General features: G+C 42.9%; 1 protein-coding gene and 1 pseudogene across 1 annotated transcript; both read left to right on the top strand.

Moving 5' to 3' along the window:
- Window positions 1-959: 959 nt before the first annotated feature.
- On the top strand, window positions 960-13,371 carry LOC125622519 (olfactory receptor 6F1-like; annotated as a pseudogene).
- A 36-nt stretch (window positions 13,372-13,407) lies between these two features.
- On the top strand, window positions 13,408-19,858 carry LOC125622518 (olfactory receptor 6F1-like). Its single transcript, XM_048820606.2, has 2 exons — window positions 13,408-14,172; window positions 19,769-19,858. Exons 1-2 carry the CDS (start codon window positions 13,408-13,410, stop codon window positions 19,856-19,858), a joined length of 855 nt encoding a protein of 284 aa, XP_048676563.2.
- Window positions 19,859-23,080: the final 3,222 nt, after the last annotated feature.

Genomic DNA, 23,080 nt, shown 5'->3' with positions numbered 1-23,080 from the left:
CCCTGGAGCACCCATGGAGTTGACACCTAAGGTGCCACTTTTGGCTGGTTGTTAAATTTAGAAGCCCTTTTAGAACCAGTTGTCCCTCGTGGAACAACCGGTTCTAAAAGGGCTTCTAAATTTAACAGCCGGCTCCAGCTCTCCACTGGAGACTAAGCTACTGTGTGTCACAGGCCTAGGGCAGGAGGCACCGAGGTGCACCAGTGCCCAAGGCACTTGCAATGTCAGGGAATTGATTCAGGGAGATATACCCAAATAATCCTGGAAAGTGACCCATTTGCTATGCTGCAGGGGAAGGTGGAAACCCCAGGAAGATCACTGCCAGTCTGATGTGGTGGAAAATTCCTTCCAAAGACCATTTATGAAAATCAGTTAGATGCTGAGTATGTGAGCAAGAACCAGCCAGCCAAGCACCTGAAAGAGAATTCTTGGAGGTACCTCAAAGCACCAGCACACCCAATGTCCAATGTCCAATCTCTGGCTGTGGCCATGTATGATGCTCCAGAAGAAGGAGACAAAAAAAACAAAGAAATAGAATACACTGGAGAAACATCCCTTTCTGACCTTTGCAAGTGACCAGCTAAAGTGCTGAAGCATGAGAGTTTATAAACATAAAACATAAATCAGGACGGACCCCCATGACTGCACAGCCCAGTCCACTACCTCCACAAGCAATCTCGTCAGACAATCCCACTCATAAACTAGTCAATCTCTCTCTTAGAACATATTAAGTTATTTGCCCCCACAACTCTTCTTGGGAGGCTGATCCAGAATCTCACTTCTCTGATGGTTAGAGAGAATGAGAAGAATTATCATGAGGTTAGTAAAGAAGAAATGCATGAAGGCAGGTATATGAGTTCACAAACCTGCTGCATCGGAATATAAATCATTGTTCCTGAAACCAGTCCCTGAAACTCTTACACGATCTCTACAAGCAACACACACTGTACATTGGAAGCATGACTTTGAAGTTCTTTGGAGATCGAATCCCAAGGCAATTTGTGAAGCATATAGATAGCCTTGAAGGAGGTTATTTTAGCTTGGTTAAAGGAGAATTAATATAGATCTTAATCACTGTAAAACTATATATAACACTGGTGAAAGAGAGAGAGAAAACGATTTATTAGTATATTACACAAGAACATATATAGTTGTCAGGTGAGAATATTATGGAAAACAATGACCAGGATATTGTAGGGCTAGCTCCATCATTAGGGACTGAGACATTTGTCAAATTTAAAGGAGACTGTTTTAGTTAAGCAACATTTTTGTCTGTGTTTCTAAGCTAATGTTTTTCATTTGCTTGCTGTCTAAGGTGGCAGATGAGCTCCTTGGAGGTTTTATGCCAAATCAAATGTCTTTCCACACCAAACCCACCCAAATGTGAGAATGTTTTCTAAGATATCTGGCTGCCTTCACAGTATTTACTGTTCTCACTTTGGAGTTATACCAGTGTAATTAGAATCTGAATACATCACATATTTAAGAAAAAATAAAGATGATACAATCCAAGTCCTTGCTTTTTTCACTAATAACAATTGGCACTCTAGTGTATGATTACAGATGTTAATGAAAGAGATCATTTCCAATCATTTAAAGTGTGGGCTCCAGTTCTAAAACTGAGGATACAAAATCATCCCCTTCTGTCTCATCCAATCTGCCTCCCATGCCTATTCAGAATCAGAACTGATGACTTCAAGGGGAAAAAATATTTTTTCTACTTTTCATTCCCATGAGTGCTAAAGAGTGAACCAAGCAAAAATCAAGTGGATGTATTCTGTGCCAAGTTCCAAGCAGTTAGATATCTGAAATGTCATTGGAAAGAATGAGTTGACTCTTGGGTCACAAGAGCACGATCATGGAGCAGGTCCTCAAAGAATCAATCCTGAAGCACTTGCATGAGAGGAAAGTGATCAGGAACAGCCAGCATGGATTCACCAAGGGAAGGTCATGCCTGACTAATCTAATCGCTTTTTATGATGAGATTACTGGTTCTGTGGATGAAGGGAAAGCAGTGGATGTATTGTTTCTTGACTTTAGCAAAGCTTTTGACACGGTCTCCCACAGTATTCTTGTCAGCAAGTTAAGGAAGTATGGGCTGGATGAATGCACTATAAGGTGGGTAGAAAGCTGGCTAGATTGTCGGGCTCAACGGGTACTGATCAATGGCTCTGTGTCTAGTTGGCAGCCGGTATCAAGTGGAGTGCCCCAATGGCCGGTCCTGGGGCCGGTTTTGTTCAATATCTTCATAAATGATCTGGAGGATGGTGTGAATTGCACTCTCAGCAAATTTGCGGATGATACTAAACTGGGAGGAGTGGTAGATACGCTGGAGGGGAGGGATAGGATACAGAAGGACCTAGACAAATTGGAGGATTGGGGCAAAAGAAATCTGATGAGGTTCAATAAGGATAAGTGCAGGGTCCTGCACTTAGGATGGAAGAACCCAATGCACCGCTACAGACTAGGGACCGAATGGCTAGGCAGCAGTTCTGCGGAAAAGGACCTAGGGGTGACAGTGGACGAGAAGCTGGATATGAGTCAGCAGTGTGCCCTTGTTGCCAAGAAGGCCAATGGCATTTTGGGATGTATAAGTAGGGGCATAGCCAGCAGATCGAGGGACGTGATCGTTCCCCTCTATTCGACATTGGTGAGGCCTCATCTGGAGTACTGTGTCCAGTTTTGGGCCCCACACTACAAGAAGGATGTGGATAAATTGGAGAGAGTCCAGCGAAGGGCAACAAAAATTATTAGGGGTCTGGAACACATGACTTATGAGGAGAGGCTGAGGGAGCTGGGATTGTTTAGCCTGCAGAAGAGAAGAATGAGGGGGGATTTGATAGCTGCTTTCAACTACCTGAAAGGGGGTTCCAAAGAGGATGGCTCTAGACTGTTCTCAATGGTAGCAGATGACAGAACGAGGAGTAATGGTCTCAAGTTGCAGTGGGGGAGGTTTAGATTGGATATTAGGAAAAACTTTTTCACTAAGAGGGTGGTGAAACACTGGAATGCGTTACCTAGGGAGGTGGTAGAATCTCCTTCCTTAGAGGTTTTTAAGGTCAGGCTTGACAAAGCCCTGGCTGGGATGATTTAACTGGGAATTGGTCCTGCTTCGAGCAGGGGGTTGGACTAGATGACCTTCTGGGGTCCCTTCCAACCCTGATATTCTATGATTCTATGATTCTATGAAGGCAGTGAAGCTGCCAGATAGCTGAGATAAAAGTGGTGTGGTGAACCTAACACCCTCCCTTTGGTATACTGACGTGCTTTGGGCTCCTTTTCCAGACATTAGGAAGCTGTAAGGATTGAGGAGGGACTGCACCATAGGCCTGAGTCTCAACCGCTGACTGGTTTGAAATATTTTGTCAATCTCTGCATCCCAAACCTCACTGACACAAAGCTGGGCTAATTTTCACAGCAATAGAACATGGTCTTGTTTCCTAAATGGAAAATCCATCCATGGCAGGGGACATATGTGAAACTAATGCACATTTCCTCTTTTTTTTCCCCTCCTCATCAACTTTAGTCTTTAGTATTCTGAGTAGGGCACTGAGGGTCTCTTGGGGTCCATTCTCAGTTCTGGAAGGGGACGTTGGACAGGTCATTACAGTAGAAGACCAGGAACAGGGTTGGGGTTTTCAAATGAGTTAAGGAATTTAGTTGTCCAACTCCCAGTGGAAATTAATGGGAACTGGGCACCTAATTCTACTGGGCTCCTTTCAATAATCCTAGTCAAGGACTTTTGGTTCCAATACCAGTGCTGTAGAGATTCTGTGGTCTAGTGTTTAGATGGAAGAACTGGGAGCCAGTATTGCTGGGTTTTGCTCTCAGCTTTACTACAGTTGCCTCACTGCGCAACCTTAGACAAATCAAAAGTATGCCAATGGGTGCAATAATGGAAAGGCAGTTGTAAACTTAGATCAATATCCAGCCATGCCCCCAGAGTATGTCATTGTCCTTCTTTCATTGGTTTCAGCAAGCCTGGCGTTGTGGTGGAATTTATCTTCCTAGGATGCCCTGGGAACCAGTAGTTGCAGATTTCCCTCTTTGTGCTCATCCTGATGGTCATGGGAAATGCAGCCATCATAACACTAGTGATAACCCAACATTGACTCCACATCCCTATGCCCTTCTTCCTTTGCAATCTTTCCTTCCTGGAGATATGGTATACCACATCCTCTGTCCCCAAGCCAATTGCAATCTTCCTGGGGAAAAGAAGAACCATCTCCTTTGCCAATTGCCTCTTGCAGATATACTTCTGGTTTTGCTTTGGATAAAACCAATTTTTCCTCTCCTTGGTGATGGCCTTTGACCACTATTTGGCCATTTGCTACCCATTGCATTATAGCATCATCACAAACAGCTCAGCTGGCTGTTGGCTCTTGGGTGTACAGTTTCCTGGTTATCTCTGTGCTGGAATTTCTGATCACCAGGTTGTCTTTCAGCTGCTCAGTCATCATCAACCATTTCTGTTCCAACAGAAATTCCTGGATAGTCCTCTCTTGTATGGACACGTTCATCACTGAGATGGCAGCTTTCATCATCTTGGCCATTGTCATCCTGGGCTCATTTGTGATCATAGAATCATAGAATATCAGGGTTGGAAGGGACCCCAGAAGGTCATCTAGTCCAACCCCCTGCTCGAAGCAGGACCAATTCCCAGTTAAATCATCCCAGCCAGGGCTTTGTCAAGCCTGACCTTAAAAACCTCTAAGGAAGGAGATTCTACCACCACCCTAGGTAACGCATTCCAGTGTTTCACCACCCTCATAGTGAAAAAGTTTTTCCTAATATCCAATCTAAACCTCCCCCACTGCAACTTAACTCTCCTTTCATACATCTATATCATCCTTACTATTCTGAGAACCCCCTTAGCCAAAGGCTGGAAAAAGACCTTTTCCACTTGCTCTTCCCATCTTGATTATATGGTACAGCTCCACCACTTACCCCTCCTGCACAGAATTCCTTGGAAATGACCCTGATACCCAACATCCTGAATGCTGTTGTAACACAATTGCCAAACCCTTTCATCAATGCCTTGAGGGAAAATGAGGTGAAGAAAGCCTTGGGAAATACTATCTGTGGGAGAGTAAATAATTTCCAAATGGCCTGGAGGTCATTCCACTAACATTGAACATGTTTAAAATCAGCAGGACTGCATTAATGGATCAGTACCCAGCTATATCAAAGACTGAATATTGATTTATGAACCATTGGGCTCCTCTGGGACACTGCAGATAACTAAGCCCAGGACAAAAGACATCAGAGCAGTGATCAAAGGAGCACTGTCTGTCGGGTGATCTGGCTATGGAACATACTCTCAAAAGAAATCAGGCATATCAGAATCTGTCTAAAGGAAACACTAAACAAACCTTCACTTAAAAAAGTCTGTCCACCAGAACATTACTGGTTTTTTACATTACAACACTGAAACTGCTTCTACCCCTGAATGCCCACCACAACAAAAATCAGAAACAGGCCCCAGAAAGACCCAAGTTCTGAAATGTTTAGCAGGTTAAAATCAAACATAGGGAAGAACTTAGAATCATAGAATCATAGAATATAAGGGTTGGAAGGGACCCCAGAAGGTCATCTAGTCCAACCCCCTGCTCGAAGCAGGACCAATTCCCAGTTAAATCATCCCAGCCAGGGCTTTGTCAAGCCTGACCTTAAAAACCTCTAAGGAAGGAGATTCTACCACCTCCCTAGGTAACGCATTCCAGTGTTTCACCACCCTCTTAGTGAAAAAGTTTTTCCTAATATCCAATCTAAACCTCCCCCACTGCAGCTTGAGACCATTACTCCTCGTTCTGTCATCTGATACCATTGAGAACAGTCTAGAGCCATCCTCTTTGGAACCCCCTTTCAGGTAGTTGAAAGCAGCTATCAAATCCCCCCTCATTCTTCTCTTCTGCAGGCTAAACAATCCCAGCTCCCTCAGCTTCTCCTCATAACTCATGTGTTCCAGACCCCTAATCATTTTTGTTGCCCTTCGCTGGACTCTCTCCAATTTATCCACATCCTTCTTGAAGTGTGGGGCCCAAAACTGGACACAGTACTCCAGATGAGGCCTCACCAATGTCGAATAGAGGGGAACGATCACGTCCCTCGATCTGCTCATTATGCCCCTACTTATACATCCCAAAATGCCATTGGCCTTCTTGGCAACAAGGGCACACTGCTGACTCATATCCAGCTTCTCGTCCACTGTCACCCCTAGGTCCTTTTCCGCAGAACTGCTGCCTAGCCATTCGGTCCCTAGTCTGTAGCGGTGCATGGGATTCTTCCGTCCTAAGTGCAGGACCCTGCACTTATCCTTATTGAACCTCATCAGATTTCTTTTGCCCCAATCCTCCAATTTGTCTAGGTCCTTCTGTATCCTATCCCTCCCCTCCAGCGTATCTACCACTCCTCCCAGTTTAGTATCATCCGCAAATTTGCTGAGAGTGCAATCCACACCATCCTCCAGATCATTTATGAAGATATTGAACAAAACCGGCCCCAGGACCGACCCTTGGGGCACTCCACTTGATACCGGCTGCCAACTAGACATGGAGCCATTGATCACTACCCGTTGAGCCCGACAATCTAGCCAGCTTTCTACCCACCTTGTAGTGCATTCATCCAGCCCATACTTCCTTAACTTGCTGACAAGAATACTGTGGGAGACCGTGTCAAAAGCTTTGCTAAAGTCAAGAAACAATACATCCACTGCTTTCCCTTCATCCACAGAACCAGTAATCTCATCATAGAAGGCGATTAGATTAGTCAGGCATGACCTTCCCTTGGTGAATCCATGCTGGCTGTTCCTGATCACTTTCCTCTCATGCAAGTGCTTCAGGATTGATTCTTTGAGGACCTGCTCCATGATTTTTCCAGGGACTGAAGTGAGGCTGACTGGCCTGTAGTTCCCAGGATCCTCCTTCTTCCCTTTTTTAAAGATTGGCACTACATTAGCCTTTTTCCAGTCATCCGGGACTTCCCCAGTTCGCCACGAGTTTTCAAAGATAATGGCCAATGGCTCTGCAATCACAGCCGCCAGTTCCTTCAGCAGTCTTGGATGCAACTCGTCCGGCCCCATGGACTTGTGCACGTCCAGCTTTTCTAAATAGTCCCTAACCACCTCTATCTCCACAGAGGGCTGTCCATCTCTTCCCCATTTTGTGATGCCCAGCGTAGCAGTCTGGGAGCTGACCTTGTTCGTGAAGACAGAGGCAAAAAAAGCATTGAGTACATTAGCTTTTTCCACATCCTCTGTCACTAGTTTGCCTCCCTCATTCAGTAAGGGGCCCACACATTGCTTGGCTTTCTTCTTGTTGCCAACATACCTGAAGAAACCCTTCTTGTTACTCTTAACATCTCTGGCTAGCTGCAGCTCCAGGTGCGATTTGGCCCTCCTGATAACATTCCTACATGCCCGAGCAATATTTTTATACTCTTCCCTGGCCATATGTCCAACCTTCCACTTCTTGTAAGCTTCTTTTTTATGTTTAAGATCCGCTAAGATTTCACCATTAAGCCAAGCTGGTCGCCTGCCATATTTACTATTCTTTCGACTCATTGGGATGGTTTGTCCCTGTAAGCTCAACAGGGATTCCTTGAAATACAGCCAGCTCTCCTGGACTCCTTTCCCCTTCAAGTTAGTCCCCCAGGGGATCCTGGCCATCCGTTCCCTGAGGGAGTCGAACTTCTTCACATAATGCACAGTCATCAGGTTTCAAAAAAGAACTAGATATGTTCACAGAGGATAGGTCCCTCAATGGCTATTAGCCAAGATGGTCAGGATGCAACTCCATGTTCTGGGTGTCCCTGGCCTCTGTTTACCAGAAGCTGGGAGTGGGCGACAAGGGATGATTGCCTGTTCTGTTCATTCCCTCTGGGGCATCTGGCATTGGCCACTATCTGAAGACAGAATACAGGGCTAGAGGGACCATTGGTCTGACCCAGTATGGCCATTCTTGTGTTCGTGTGTTCATAGTGCTAATTACTTTCCTCTGTTACAGGAGTGCTCTATATCTGTATATCTGGAAATGGGGAATACAGAGACAACCCATCCTTGCATATAGTTGGGGGGGGGCAGAAAAAGGGCAGTGGCTTCAGCAAATGTTACTGAGCATGCTTGCTGCATGTGAGCATGTAGAGTACAAGCCAAGCAACAGATCTGCAGGAGCACATGACCCTGCATACTCCCCCTCCACCCGATGCATCACCTCTGGGGGAAAAGATTAGGTGCCAGTGATGATATCAAGTATAGAAAACACAATTCCTTGGTTTTGTGGCACCAATAAAATTCACAGTTGAGGCTTCCTCTGTCCAGCTATTTGTCTTTGCACAGCAAGTGGAAGGGGTCATATTTGGCATTTGCCATTATTTGACAGCTGGGGAAAATGAGGCTGCGGAGGGCTTAGAGTAACAGACCAAAGCTCCCCCTGTGTAGTGAGAGTTTGGCAAAGACAGGCCTAGAATTCTTTTCTCCAGTCTGTACTTTCACCAGGAGACCAGCCTGGCACAGCAGAGTGTGTTACATATCCTAGGGAAGTCTGTGAAACTCTGTTGAGATCAAATATCCCCAGAGTGCTGGGGAGATAGGGGTGGAGTACAAAACAAACCTCCCCTTGCAGCCAGTTTGAGCTGCCGTTCATTAACAAGGTAGGTAGGGGTAAAGCCTATTGGATGTTGTTGGAAAGAGAATCCCACCAAATGTCAAAATCTACGGAATTTGCCTGAGACTTTTGGTTTTGAAGAGGCAGAGTCTCATTTTTACTAACAACACTTTGCACCACTCTGGCAGTAGAATGGGACTTAAAATTGGAGGGAATTATACTAATCACACATATTTTAAAGCTCTTTATACTGCAAAATGATCTTGATATACATATGAACCAGGTGTGCAATATTCCTCTATTTGATATGTATTTTGTTGGGGGGGGGGAGGGAGGAAGATACATCACCTTCTGATGCACCATTTTTCAGCAGCCATGCTATTGTGTGTCATCTGGGAAGAGAAAGAAGGTGAAAGAAACGAGTTTGTATTAACAAACTCTATCAGAAGACAGGGTACTTTAGATTCATTAGCCAGATGAAGCCTATCATGCCATTATAGTTTAAAGCAATTGTACTGATGAATAGGTTTGCCTTTCTTGGTAATGCAAGCTATCTGAAAAGTGCCATTTAAAAACTTTGCCTCACAGAGGAGTCAACATAGCAATAGTGAAAGAATGAGTATATTGAGTATATCTCATCACTCTTTTTTCATATAGTATAAAGTTTAGGATGAACAAAAAGAAATTGTATTTTTTGTAAATTGCATAACTAATAGAGCCAATTGGGAAGTTATGGTTTTACATCAAATTTTTTGACAGAAATGAAAATACTTTTGTTTTTTGTCAAAAGTTCTCTTTTTTTCATTTTTTTGTCAAAAATAAAATAGCAAAAAAAAGTTTTCAGCTAACCACAAGTTTTGAAATTTCAGTCAGAATGGTTCTTTTAGTCACCACAAACTTCTTGTTTTTATTGTTTTAGTGAAAGTCCCAAAATTATTTTATTTGTTCATTTGCAAAAATCTCTGTTTCATCAAAAAGACGGTGTCTATGGATAAAATTTGTTGATGGAAAATTCTCAAGTAGCTCTTATAAATTGGCCTGTGAATTTTACTGGTACAGCAAGTTTATTGAGGCAAATGAGAAAAAGATAGATAGATCTATTTCTTGTCTGTTCACGGGGAATAGAAGTGGGAATTTCAACTCTTGGGTTCTATCCTCAGCTGTCTCTGTCCTCTGAACACATCCCTGCTTCAGTTTCCCCACCTGTAAAATGGGAACAATCGGCTGACCTAGTCAACCTTTCACTCCAAAGTTCCTTAAATCAGGCTTCTACTGTGTGGTTATATTGTGTGGATTAATAGCCATTCTTTGTACATTGCTTTGTGGCCTAAAGAGCTATACAAGGGCTAAGTATTGTTATCTGTGCAAGAATAAATTCAAATTTAAATGGAAAGGATGGCCATTGCAGCTGGGGTTTTCAAAGAAGCATAAAGGAATTGGCTGTCCAGCTGCTATTGCATGGACTGCTTCCAACCTGTTTGAATATATCAGGCTGCAATAACTACCAATCATTTAGTCTTTCTTCTACAAACTGATGTCTGTTTCAGTACAGGGAGCAATGTTCTTTGTACAATGTGGCAGATGTAAACAGAGTAGTAGGGTGGGTTGTCGGTTGTTCCTTAAGCATTTGGCATCTGGCAGTGTTTGGAACATGATTCCTAACTAATTAGGCTATTGTTCTGGACCAGTCCAGGCTGTAAGGGTTTGTCTGAAGGCTGAGCCCAGGGGAGGTGAGTGGAAGAGGGAAATGTGAAAGGAAAATGGGGAAACAATTTTAGTGTATTTGTGGAAAGCTGTTTATTTGTTCTTTGCCTGTCTCTATTTGTGTGTCCTGCCTTTTAGATTGTAAGCTTTTTGGAGTAGGGGTGGTCTTCTATGTTATGATTGTGCAGTGCCCAACACAACGGAGTCACAGCCCTAGCTGGGACCTTAACATTCTACCAGAAGACACACAGTAAATAATAAACATAATTTCTAATTTCAAATGTTACTTCCTTGTTTCTGAGAATTTGGGGTGGGATTTTCTAAAGGCTTTACTCGCTGAAAAACAAGAATTCCGTTTTGCGGATGAAAAAAAGGTTTCAAGCTTTGTTTTGTTTGAACACAGAAAGAACATGAGACCTTTCAAAAGTTTTAGAAATAAAAAACAGGAGAGCAAGAGACCTCCCCTCAACATCCAGATGGTTTCAGCAGTCACCTGGGCCATGATAGAGTCATATATAAGTCCCAACTCTGGTTGATTTGTAGGATGGACTCAGACTTGGGCAAGTGCCCAAACTATCTGTAGAGTCAGTCTTTTCCATTTGTTCTCACTTTTATCAGTAATTGGATTCCAGACTAGATGAATTTTTGTGATTTATGAGCGAGCCTAAGTCCTACAGACGTTCAATGAGAATTAGGCTGCACAGGGACAGATTTGCAAAGGTATTTAAATACCTAAAGATGTGTGTCAGCATCTGGTGGGTTTTTAAAAGTTTAAAGCAGATGAATTGTGTTAGGATATAGATATGCGGGCCTGTCTGTAAAGGCCTATACTCTAAGAATGTAGGTGTATTCTTATCACTTGGCTAGTTATAGAGGTATAAAAGAAAGAATCAAAACCACTGTCTGCCGGTGTAAGGTCCTTCTCCTACTGTGACAGTCTGAGGCCCTGTTCTTAGGCTAAGGCCTTTGGCTAAGCAGCAGAGGCAGCCATAAGCTGGGAAGCAAACGGTCACCTGCTCACATTCCAAACTAGTCACACTGAAATAAGGTGCTATTGGGCTGTTAGGAATACAATCCTGTCCTACCACCTCCAGAGAAAGGGAAGTGCCTAGAAAATGTAAAAGGAAACTTAGTTTGATAGCATCCTGTCTGGCAAGAACTCACTTATCAATAGCTGGGATGTGAAATCCTCACTTCTGTATTGTTTTGTCATTATAGTTCCCACTTTGCTATTGTTTGTCTGTATAATCTCTGTCTGGTTCTGTGATTGTTTCTGTCTGCTGTATAATTAATTTTGCTGGGTGTAAACTAATTAAGGTGGTGGGATATAATTGGTTACATAATCATGTTATAATATGTTAGGATTGGTTAGTTAAATTTCAGGAAAATGATTGGTTAAGGTATAGCTAAGCAGAACTCAAGTTTTACTATATAGTCTGCAGTCAATCAGGAAGTGGGGGAGTGGGGGGCAATGGGAACAGGGAATGGGGGTGGGGAAATTGGAATCATGTTTTGCTAAGGGGGGAAATGGGAACAGGGAATGGGAGTGGGGAAATTGGAATCATGTTTTGCTAAGGGGGGAAATGGGAATGGGGGTAAGGAAATTGGAATCATGTTTGGCTAAGGGCAGGAATGGGAACAGGGACACAGGTGTAAGGCTCTGTGGTGTCAGAGCTGGGAAGGGGGACACTAAGGAAGGAAACTGGAATCATGCTTGCTGGAAGTTCACCCCAATAAACATTGAATTGTTTGCACCTTTGGACTTCGGGTATTGTTGCTCTCTGTTCATGCGAGAAGGACCAGGGAAGTAAGTGGGTGAAGGAATAAGCCCCCTAACAAGTTGACTGATTAATGTGTCAACATGCTTAAAAATAAATAAATCTTACAGGAATGTTGATGCTTCTCAGCATACTTAGCAATCACCTGAACATTGCTGGAAAATTAACAAGTATGTGTGTTGAAACAAAGCTGGTGTTATTTTGAAGTAAGGTGAATAACATATTTGGGTTTGTGCAGATGGAGAGTTAAAGTGCAGCAAGCTCGGCTGTGAATCTACAGCAGACACTGTGGCTACATCTACACCGCACACTACTTGCGGCAGCGTGCTGGGCATACGCAGTTAAGCACCACAGTGAAGAGGAGGCTGCGTCCACACTGTGGTGGGTAGGTACACACAGCAGTGAAAGGCTTTGGTAGTGAGGAAAGCCTTTACCAGGGGGACATGCCAGAATCTTTTCCTGCTGTCTCCCCTCTGCCAGAGCCTTTCCCCACTGCTGGGGTACTTCACTGTGGTGGGGAAAAGCTCTGGCAGCTCCTAGCTGCACAATACTTACTCTGCAACAGAGAAAGACGCCAGCAGTGGGGGTCAGCGTGAGAGGGCTCATGCAACTCCCCCTGTTGGAGCCTTTCCCCACCACAGCAAAATATTCCTGGCACAGGCAGGCAGTATGACACTACACTGCTAACAATAACAGTATTGATGGGAGAGGCCCTGCTTAGATGAATACAGAGCTGTGTAGGGTACCTATTGGGTACATAGCCTCAGGGTTCAGGCATGCCTTTACTCTACTTGCCTAAGCAGCCCCTCACTGTCTACACAGCTATGTATGCCTGTGGTAGGGGGGTGAGATGCGTATGTAACCTACACACCTCCAAAAGATGTGTAGAGTGTAGACATACCAGAATTCTCTGTGTGGACCATGCTTTTGCCTACTAAATGTTCCCCAGTGTTTGTTTTTTTATTTACTGTGCTTTGAAGCAGAAGTTGGTCAATGGGGACTTTTTAGTGAGCAGTATCAATGCCTACATTAACACATAGTGTACTGTTGACTCACACCCCAGCTTCCCATGCACTGACTTTCCATCTACACAAGGTCTTTGACAGTCATTACAACAGAATAAAGTGTTACAATGCTGTGTGTTCAATGCTGTGTGTTCAGCATTTTTATCTGCCTGCCGCCAATGGTCACTTTTGTCTTGGCAGATGGGCTTTGTGACTAGTACAGAAACAGAAAACCGAACCAGCGTGCAGGAGTTCATCTTCCGGGGCTTTCCCGGCACTTAGTATTTCCGAACATCCCTTGTTGTGCTGTTTTCTGTGATGTATGTCCTAACAATTGTAGGGAATGTGTCCATCATAACCTTAGTGTGGATTCACCCCCGGCTCCAAACCCCCATGTATTTCTTCCTCTGCAATCTCTCCTTCCTGGAGATCTGGTACACCACAGCATGTGTTCCCAAGGCCATTGGTGTCATGCTGGGGACAAGCCAAACCATCTCTTTCACTGTTTGCATCCTGGGCTCCACAGAATGTTTCCTCCTGGCTGTCATGGCCTATGACCCCTATCTGGCCATATGCCACCCATTGCGATACTCATCCCTTATGACCAACACCTTCTCTGCTCAACTGGCCTTCCTCTGTTGGCTGTGCGGGTTCCTGGCTATCTTTGTGTTGGCATCTCTAATATCCAGGTTGTCTTTCTGTGGCCCTAACATCATCAATTATTTCCTTTGTGATGTAGATTCCTGTATAGCGCTCTCCTGCACTGACACCAGCCTTGTTGAGCTTGCAATGTTCATGGTCTCAATCATCGTTGTCATGGTCTCATGTGCAGTAACCCAGATCTCCTACATTTACATCATCTCCACCATCTTGAGAATCCCATCAGTCCAAGGCCGGCAAAAGGCCTTTTCCACTTGCTCAGCCCATCTCACTGTTGTGACTATCTGGTACGGCTCCATCATTTTTCTGTACGTCAAGCCTTCTGCACAGAACTCATTGGATTTGAACAAAACAATCAACATCTTTAACACTATTGTAACTCCGCTATTAAACCCTTTCATTTACACTCTAAGAAACAAAGAGGCGAAGGAAGCTTTGGGAAAGGCATTGAGTGGGATACGAAGTCATTTACCAACAAGATGGATTTAGTAGAAAGTTAGTCAAATGGACAAAAACATTCTTAAACATCATTTATATAATAGAAAAGTAGGCAACAGCACTGAGACAGAAAATTTCAAAAGACCACCAATTCCTTTTGTCTTAAAATGGGTGTCAGACACCTAAATCTGACCTCAAATACTAATCCACTTTCTTTGTGGAGATGATGTCTTTATAGCTCTCCTCATTTACAATAATAACCTGCTATTTTTTTTCACAGAAGAGATAAAATTGTAGACTGTTGACCCATGACCTGGTCTTGGAGGGTTTGTAATTTTGAGTAAAATATAATATATCTGCTACGCATCCTTATAGAAATAATAATGGAAGTTTTGGAGCTGTATTGTCAAGTAGACGAACCAAAATATATGTATTAATAGTAGACTGGCTCTAGGTTTTAAGCATTAAATGTTAAGGGCTTAGAGTGAGGCCTAGTAGAAGTTGGTAGCTGGTATAAGATAACATGGATATTATGTGCTTGACTGAAGGTTATAGAATGATACGAGCTTGATCTAAGGTTATAAAGTGTAGCAATATGTATCTTGTGGTAGTTTAGCAATGCATTTGTTGAGAAACAGGTAAACCACAAAGGAACAGATAGTAGCATCTTATGGACTTTTTTCAATATGAGTTGACTGCATTGATGTATCAAAACCACTGGGAAAGGGACCGACAGAAATGTTTGTGTTAACTGTTAGAAATGTTATTATGGTCAACTGGAACACTACATGTGGACAACCGGAACCCTAAAATTAATCTCCCAGGATACCAAACATGAGACTGGATATGATCAGATATGGTCCCAGATATATGTGGATGGAATGGGAAAAGGGTTTCAAAAGTTTGTCAAACTTATCCCTAGCTGGGACACAGGGATGATGACATGAGACAATTGGGTAGGAAGCCTAGCCCGGCTCCTTCCTCTCGGGGTGATCTCCAGGTACTTTTCCTTCCATCTTTGTTTCTAATGGTCTCCAACAAATTATACGTATGCACAACGTAAGACTGTATGTATCAACAATGCAGAAAACCACTTTATTGTACTTAACTTTTTCTTATACTTATGTATACTGCTATTTCAATTATATTTGTCTGTATTTTTAATTAAAGCTCATGAAGTTTCTGTGTGTGCTTCACCAACTTCATTTTCCTAGTGATCTCTAAGTAGCCCCCTAAATAAAGAACCTATGATAATAAACAATTTTATAATTGCAACAATTCATCAGGCTACAAGTAGAAGGGATTTTTTTTTATGCTGAAGGTTCTAAATTGTTAGGCTTCAAAGTCACTTACCAGGATCTGTATGGATGTATCCATTGTTAATTACATAGTCAGCAAAGGAAACTGCTGAGGTGCTCTGACAGAGTTGGGTGGAGGTTGTTGCCTGATTATTTTTAATAGTTAATAATATTTGTATTGCTTACTAATTGATCTGATTAATGAACTGGGGGTAAGATAGTTCTTGTCCCAGAATCAGGCTACACAGAACTAAAACCAATGAGTTCAGTACCCTGTAGGGAACCTTGAGGTGTATAGCAAAGACACTCATACTGAGGGCAAAGCACAACCGTAGAGCTTTTTATTAGAATCAGGAAGAAAGCCAGAAAAGCTCCATACCACATAAACAGATAGGAATAATACATTATTGGGGATATCTGTGGCATCATTCTTTGAATATGCTTTTAGATTTGCATACTTCCACCCTTCCTTGAGGACTTAATGGTAAGAGACAAAGGACCAGCCCTGTCCCTGGCATGCCAAATGAGTCCAATGGTTCAGGTTCCTCAATGACCAAAACTGATGGTAGATAACAATAGAGTTGAAAGATCAGATGATGGAAAGTGCTTTCCATCCACATGGTGGTTTGCCCTACTATAGGGTTGAATATTCATGCTAATGCTCAGCCATCCATGCCCAGATCTAACGTCCTTACCATCATAATATTGGGGTGCACTTATCCTTATGTATATATATTAATACATATTAATGCCATTTAACTCACTATCATAGCCATCACTTCTTGCTCAAGCATATTTGCGGTTATCACTTCCATGGTCCTTTGGCTGCCGATTACCATTAGGTTTCAACTCCTGTTATTGAGCAATTCTATTCTTAGTTCCCCAAAATCTAAGGGCAACAGAGAGGCCATTTATCTATGCCCATGGTCACAGGCCTACTTCACTTGGCTATACTTATGCTAATTTCCTGAAGCTAATGTCTTACAGGATACAGGCCTGTAGGTTCCTTGCATTATAGTTGAATATAATAAAGGCTAAACTAGCCCAATGGGCTACATTATGGAGGTTGAGCACTTGAATAGTAGGGCCTACTTCAGATCAGGAGCTGTACTGGCAGAGTAGGAGTGTGGCTGGAGATCTGCACTGTGGCGGCCCCCACGCTATGCCTGGCTCAAGTAAGATCATTGCCCAATCAGGCTGTTCTAGTTCATCCAAAGTATGGTTGATTAGGCTCAGGGTTGCTGAAGTGAGTGAGTGAGTGATGATTCGCTACCTCTGACATCACAACGCTCCTGTCAAGGTTCCTTCCCCACTCTGAACTCTAGGGTACAGATGTGGCGACCTGCGTGAAAAAACCCCTAAGCTTATTTTTACCAACTTAGGTTAAAACTTTCCCAAGGTACAAACTATTTTACCTTTTGCCCTTGGACTTTATTGCTGCCACCACGAAGCGTCTAACAAATATATAACAGGGAAAAAGCCCGCTGGGAAACGTCTTTCCCCCCAAAATCCTCTCAAACCCTACACCCCCTTTCCTGGGGAAGGCTTGATAAAAGTCCTCACCAATTTGCATCGGTGAACACAGACCCAAACCCTTGGATCTTAAGAACAATGAAAAAGCAATCAGGTTCTTAAAAGAATTTTAATTGAAGAAAAAGTAAAAGAATCACCTCTGTAAAATCAGGATGGTAAATACTTTACAGGGTAATCAGATTCAAAACATAGAGAATCTCTCTAGACAAAACCTTAAGTTACAAAAAGACACAAAAACAGGAATATACATTCCATTCAGCACAGCTTATTTTATCATCCATTTAAACAAAACAGAATCTAACACATATCTAGCTAGATTACTTACTAAGTTCTAAGACTCCATTCCTTTTCCGTTCCCGGCAAAAGCATCACACAGACAGATAGAACCTTTGTTTCTCCCCCCTCCAGCTTTGAAAGTATCTTGCCTCCTCATTGGTCATTTTGGTCAGGTGGCAGCGAGGTTATCCTAGCTTCTTAACCCTTTACAGGTGAAAGGGTTTTTCCTCTGGCCAGGAGGGATTTAAAGCTGTTTACCCTTCCCTTTATATTTATGACAGCTCCCATGGCCTACAGTGCCACATGGGCATGGCCACAGGGAAATTTTAGCTGATCTGAAAATGATGAAGCAATTAAGGTTGGAGCAGCTAAATCATAGGTAGATCTAGAGGCAAAATCCTGTAAAATTGCTATAGAATCAGGGAGAGAGACTGCATTCCTGTCCCTCCCACCACCAGACAGTTAGGCCGGCGTCAGCAACAAAGTGTGCAATCCTCTAGAATTTGTGGGACTCATCCCACAACTAGATCATTGAGCTGAGCATTTATTTAGCTTGCAGGATGATTTATCCTTCCCACGTAATGAGCACCAGGTCGTGAAATATGTTTAACTACTAAAGTTACATTCGGAGAGCACCCTTATATGCAAACCAAGACCCAGAGTTGAGAGCAACCTAATTTATTAATTTTGATGGTCGCACTGTTATCCCTTATCATTCAACAGAGTTTTAATGTGATGTTTCCTATACATATTCCCATACTGGTTTGTGTTTTAATTGATCATGTTGGTAGTTTTGAGGTCTAATTCAAATCTACTTTCCTGGCTTTTGTGTAGTTGGCCATGGCCCATTGTTATTATTACATTGTAAACAAAGTTGATTATTGTGTCATTTGTTTTCCCTTATATTATGGCAAGTCATTTATTTTTTTAGAAAAAACACCCTTAACAATAAAAGACAACAAAAAGCTAAAATAAAACAAAGAGCAATATATTGTTCCAAAGAAACCCCCACCAGTACATATTAGTGAGATTCCACAAAGTTCTATTAGCCCTGAAAAATGGAAGCACTTTTAATAACAGTGATTCCACGTCTGAGAAAGGTTAGGCTGTGGTTTTCCAAAGAGCCTAGGGGAATTAGGAGCCAAAATGCCATTTGTGCTGGGAAACATGGATAGAATCTGGCTGTAAAGTTGCCAGCTGATCATTCCATCTTAATCAGAGTCTGCGTGGGTTGTCTGGAACAGGGGGATGTTGTCTCTGTTCTCTGATGACCCACAACCACAAAAGTCAATAGGAGTTAGGCTTTTAATCTGTTTAGGTGCTTTTCTAAATCTTATTGGGATATTTAAAGGTATTTGGATGTCTAATGGGATTTTTAAAAGCACTGATGTGCCTAAGACCCATTGAAATCAACGAGTTATAGGTGTCTATATGCTTTGGAAGATCCCATAAGGTGCCTACATACCATTAAAAATCTAGCCCTAGATCTCTCTGAATATTTAGGTGTCAAAACATCTTGGAAAATCTGTTCCTAAATTGGATGGGACTTAGGCACCTAAGTCACTTAGTTGACTTTGAAAATTTTACCCTGAGGCACTTTTGAGAACTTTACCCCAAGGCAAAGCACCAATTTAGAATTCAGACAAGTGTCTGCAAACATTCTTTTGCAGTATTTGACCAGCTTTCTACAGGAAGCCATCCAAATATTGAGGGTGGAGGTTTCACAGGAAGTGGTTTGCAAGTAAGATTTTGAGCTGGTGTAAATCACTTGTAGCTCCACTGAAGTCAATGGAGCTATAACAGTTTATACCAGCTGAGAATTCAGGCCAAAGGGTAGACAAGAATGCAAAATTCTTCAGGAATTTAGAGCTGCACCAAAGGCCATTGAAGCCAATGGAAAGATTTTGGCTCAGGGCTTTAGGCTGGGATTTTCCAAAGCGCATATGGGAACTAAGTTCCCAACTCCCATTGGCTTTCCACCCTTGTGTCCATTTGAAAATCATAACCATAGAACAGAAAAATACATGAAGATAGAGGTGTGAGTTGATTAACCTACAGGACCTCAAAAAGTTGATTAACCTACAAGCAAACCCTCTGAAATGTTCCTCAAGAACTAGCTCTTGTGTGAAGATTTTAATGACACCACAATCAAGAAAAATTGCAAACTTCTGTGGAGATCAAGGCCCAAAGGCATTGTGTGCACTAATGAAATAACCTTCCCTCATTTAAACACTTGCATTTTGCATGGATGTATCTGTCATAAATATAAAGGGAAGGGTAACCACCTTTCTGTAAACAGAACTATAAAATCCCTTCTGGCCAGAGGCAAAACCCTTTCACCTGTAAAGGGTTAAGAAGCTAAAATAACCTCGCTGGCACCTAACCAAAATGACCAATGAGGAGACAAGATACTTTCAAAGCTGGAGGGGGGACAAAGGGTCTGTCTGTCTGTGTGATGCTTTTGCTGGGACCAGATCAGGAATGCTTTCCAGAACTCCTGTAAAAAGTTAGTATGCAATCCAGCTGGAAATGCTTTAGATTTCCTTTTGTTAAATGGCTGGTAAAATAAGTTGTGCTGAATGCAATGTATATTCCTGTTTTTGTGTCTTTTTGTAACTTAAGGTTTTGCCTAGAGGGATTCTCTCTAAGTTTTGAATCTGATTACTCTGTAAAGTATTTACCAGCCTGATTTTACAGAGGTGATTCTTTTACTTTTTCTTTCATTAAAATTCTTCTTTTAAGAACCTGATTGCTTTTTCATTGTTCTTAAGATCCAAGGGTTTGGGTCTGTGTTCACCTATGCAAATTGGTGAGGATTTTTATCAAGCCTTCCCCAGGAAAGGGGGTGTAGGGCTTGGGGGGATATTTTGGGGGAAGACGTCTCCAAGTGGGCTCTTTCCCTGTTCTTTGTTTAACACGCTTGGTGGTGGCAGCATAGGGTTCAAGGACAAGGCAAAGTTTGTACCGTGAGGAAGTTGTTAACCTAAGCTGGTAAGAATAAGCTTAGGAGGTTTTCATGCAGGTCCCCACATCTGTACCCTAGAGTTCAGAGTGGGGAAGGAACCTTGACAGTATCTTTGAAGGAGGTCAGAATCTAATCTTAACTTTGTTGAAGTAGGAAGAGTGAGTACCCTAACCAACGGAGAAACATTATAGATAGATAGATAGATAGATAGATAGATAGATAGATAGATAGATAGATAGATAGATAGACGTAATATAATAAAATTGACACTTTTCTCCGACAGAGATATAATGGACTATGCTGACAATTATATTGCATGGGTGAATGACCTTTGAAGTGTTTTATTGACGCAACAGTATGTGAAGACTTCTGAAGGAGTTACTTTACACAGTTTCTGTCCAAGCTCATGGAAGAAGTTCTTCGTCTATTCCTTTCCAATCAAATGAGTGGCTTGTTAGCCAGGCTTTGCAAAATCACCACAAAGTGAATATTTTTTCTAAGATACCTGGCTTTCTTCCCAAGGTTTAATAGAGTTCTTCTGGATTTCCACCAACATAAAGAAATCAAAGGATGGGAAAAAATGATTTAAAAAATCCTTGCTTGTGTTATTCTCAGTGCAATCAACTGAACTGGAACTTCTCTATAAAGGTACTGACTGTAGAAGAAAGAGTGACTGAGACATAAGCTTTTGTATAGAGGCCTGATATGAGGCAGGACCTGCTCAGAGAATTTGCAAGAACTTGGGAGATATTGCAAAAATACACATTTTTAAGAAGTGCTAAGTACAGAGTACTGATGCAAACACATCCCGATATCAAATGGTACCAGAACATTCTGATATCAAGGATGGTATAAGTATAAGTAGGGGCATAGCGAGCAGATCGAGGGACGTGATCGTTCCCCTCTATTCGACATTGGTGAGGCCTCATCTGGAGTACTGTGTCCAGTTTTGGGCCCCACACTTCAAGAAGGATGTGGATAAATTGGAGAGAGTCCAGCGAAGGGCAACAAAAATGATTAGGGGTCTGGAACACATGAGTTATGAGGAGAGGCTGAGGGAGCTGGGATTGTTTAGCCTGCAGAAGAGAAGAATGAGGGGGGATTTGATAGCTGCTTTCAACTACCTGAAAGGGGGTTCCAAAGAGGATGGCTCTAGACTGTTCTCAATGGTAGCAGATGACAGAACGAGGAGTAATGGTCTCAAGTTGCAGTGGGGGAGGTTTAGATTGGATATTAGGAAAAACTTTTTCACTAAGAGGGTGGTGAAACACTGGAATGCGTTACCTAGGGAGGTGGTAGAATCTCCTTCCTTAGAGGTTTTTAAGGTTAGGCTTGACAAAGCCCTGGCTGGGATGATTTAACTGGGAATTGGTCCTGCTTCGAGCAGGGGGTTGGACTAGATGACCTTCTGGGGTCCCTTCCAACCCTGATATTCTATGATTCTATGATTCTATGGTACAAAAACATTCCTCAAGAATAACAGAAACACACTGACCCTTCCTAAAAGATAAGGTCAGGATGACAGTAAGTAACTTGTTTGTATCAGGGTATAAAGATGTATCTCAGAGGGAGTATCTTTGGCCAGCCAAGGGAGGAATGGAAAGTCCTACCACTGACTGAGCTGCATCCATTGTCACGAGCATCCATGTCTTAGCCCTGGTGTACACTACGAGTTTAGGTCGAATTTAGCAGCGTTAGGTCGATGTAACCCTGCACTCGTCCACACGACCAAGCCTGTTTTGTCAACTTAAAGGGCTCTTAAAATCGATTTCTGTACTCCTCCCTGGCGAGGGGGTTAGTGCTAAAATCGACCTTGCTGGGTCAAATTTGGGGTCGTGTGGACGCAATTTGATGGTATTGGCCTCCAGGAGCTATCCCAGAGTGTTCCATTGTGACCGCTCTGGACAGCACTCTCAACTCAGATGCACTGGCCAGGTAGACAGGAAAAGCCCTGGGAACTTTTGAATTTCATTTCCTGTTTGGCCAGCGTGACAAGCTGATAATCACAGGTGACCGTGCAGAGCTCATCAGCAGAGGTGACCATGGAGTCCCAGAATCGCAAAAGAGCTCCAGCATGGACCAAATAGGAGGTACTGGATCAGATCGCTGTATGGGGAGAAGAAGCCGTGCAGGCAGAACTCCATTCCAAAAGATGAATTGCCAGTATATTTGCCAAAATCTCCAAGGGCATGATGGACAGAGGCTACAACAGGGAAACACAGCAGTGCCACATGAATGTTAAGGAGCTGAGGCAAGCCTACCAAAAAACAAAGGAGGCAAACGGTCATTCCAGGTCAGAGCCCCATACATGCTGCTTCTATGATGAGCTGCATGCCATTCTAGGAGGTGATCCCTTCTCCCCAGAAGCCAGGAACTGTTCATTACCCTGGAGCCAATACCCTCCCAACCCTCCCAAGGCAGGCTCCTGGACCATGAAGATGGAGAAGGCACCTCTGGTGAGTGTACCTTTGTAAATATAATACAGGGTTTATAAGCAAGCATGTTTAATTATTAATTTGCCCTGAAGACTTGGGATGCATTCGCGGTCAGTATAGCTACTGGAAAAGTCTGTTAACGTGTCTGGGGATGGAGCGGAAATCCTCCCAGGGACATCACCATGAAGCTCTCCTGGAGGTACTTTAAAAGCATTTGCCGCTTGGTGAGGGGAGGTCCGTTCATGCTGAGCTGTTCGCGTTTGGCTGAGAGGGATCTTCCCTGATACTAGCCACGTGGGGGGGAAGGGGGGGAAGCACATGTTATATGTAATGTAAATCGCTTGATTCAGTGTGAAATAGTCTTCCCTTTGTTCTCTAAAATGTAT

Source organism: Caretta caretta, chromosome 13 (assembly GCF_965140235.1).
Source record: "Caretta caretta isolate rCarCar2 chromosome 13, rCarCar1.hap1, whole genome shotgun sequence".
Taxonomy (NCBI): Eukaryota; Metazoa; Chordata; order Testudines; family Cheloniidae; genus Caretta; species Caretta caretta.
The sequence above is the reverse complement of the archived record's forward strand: the minus strand, read 5'-3'. Positions and strand labels throughout refer to the sequence as shown.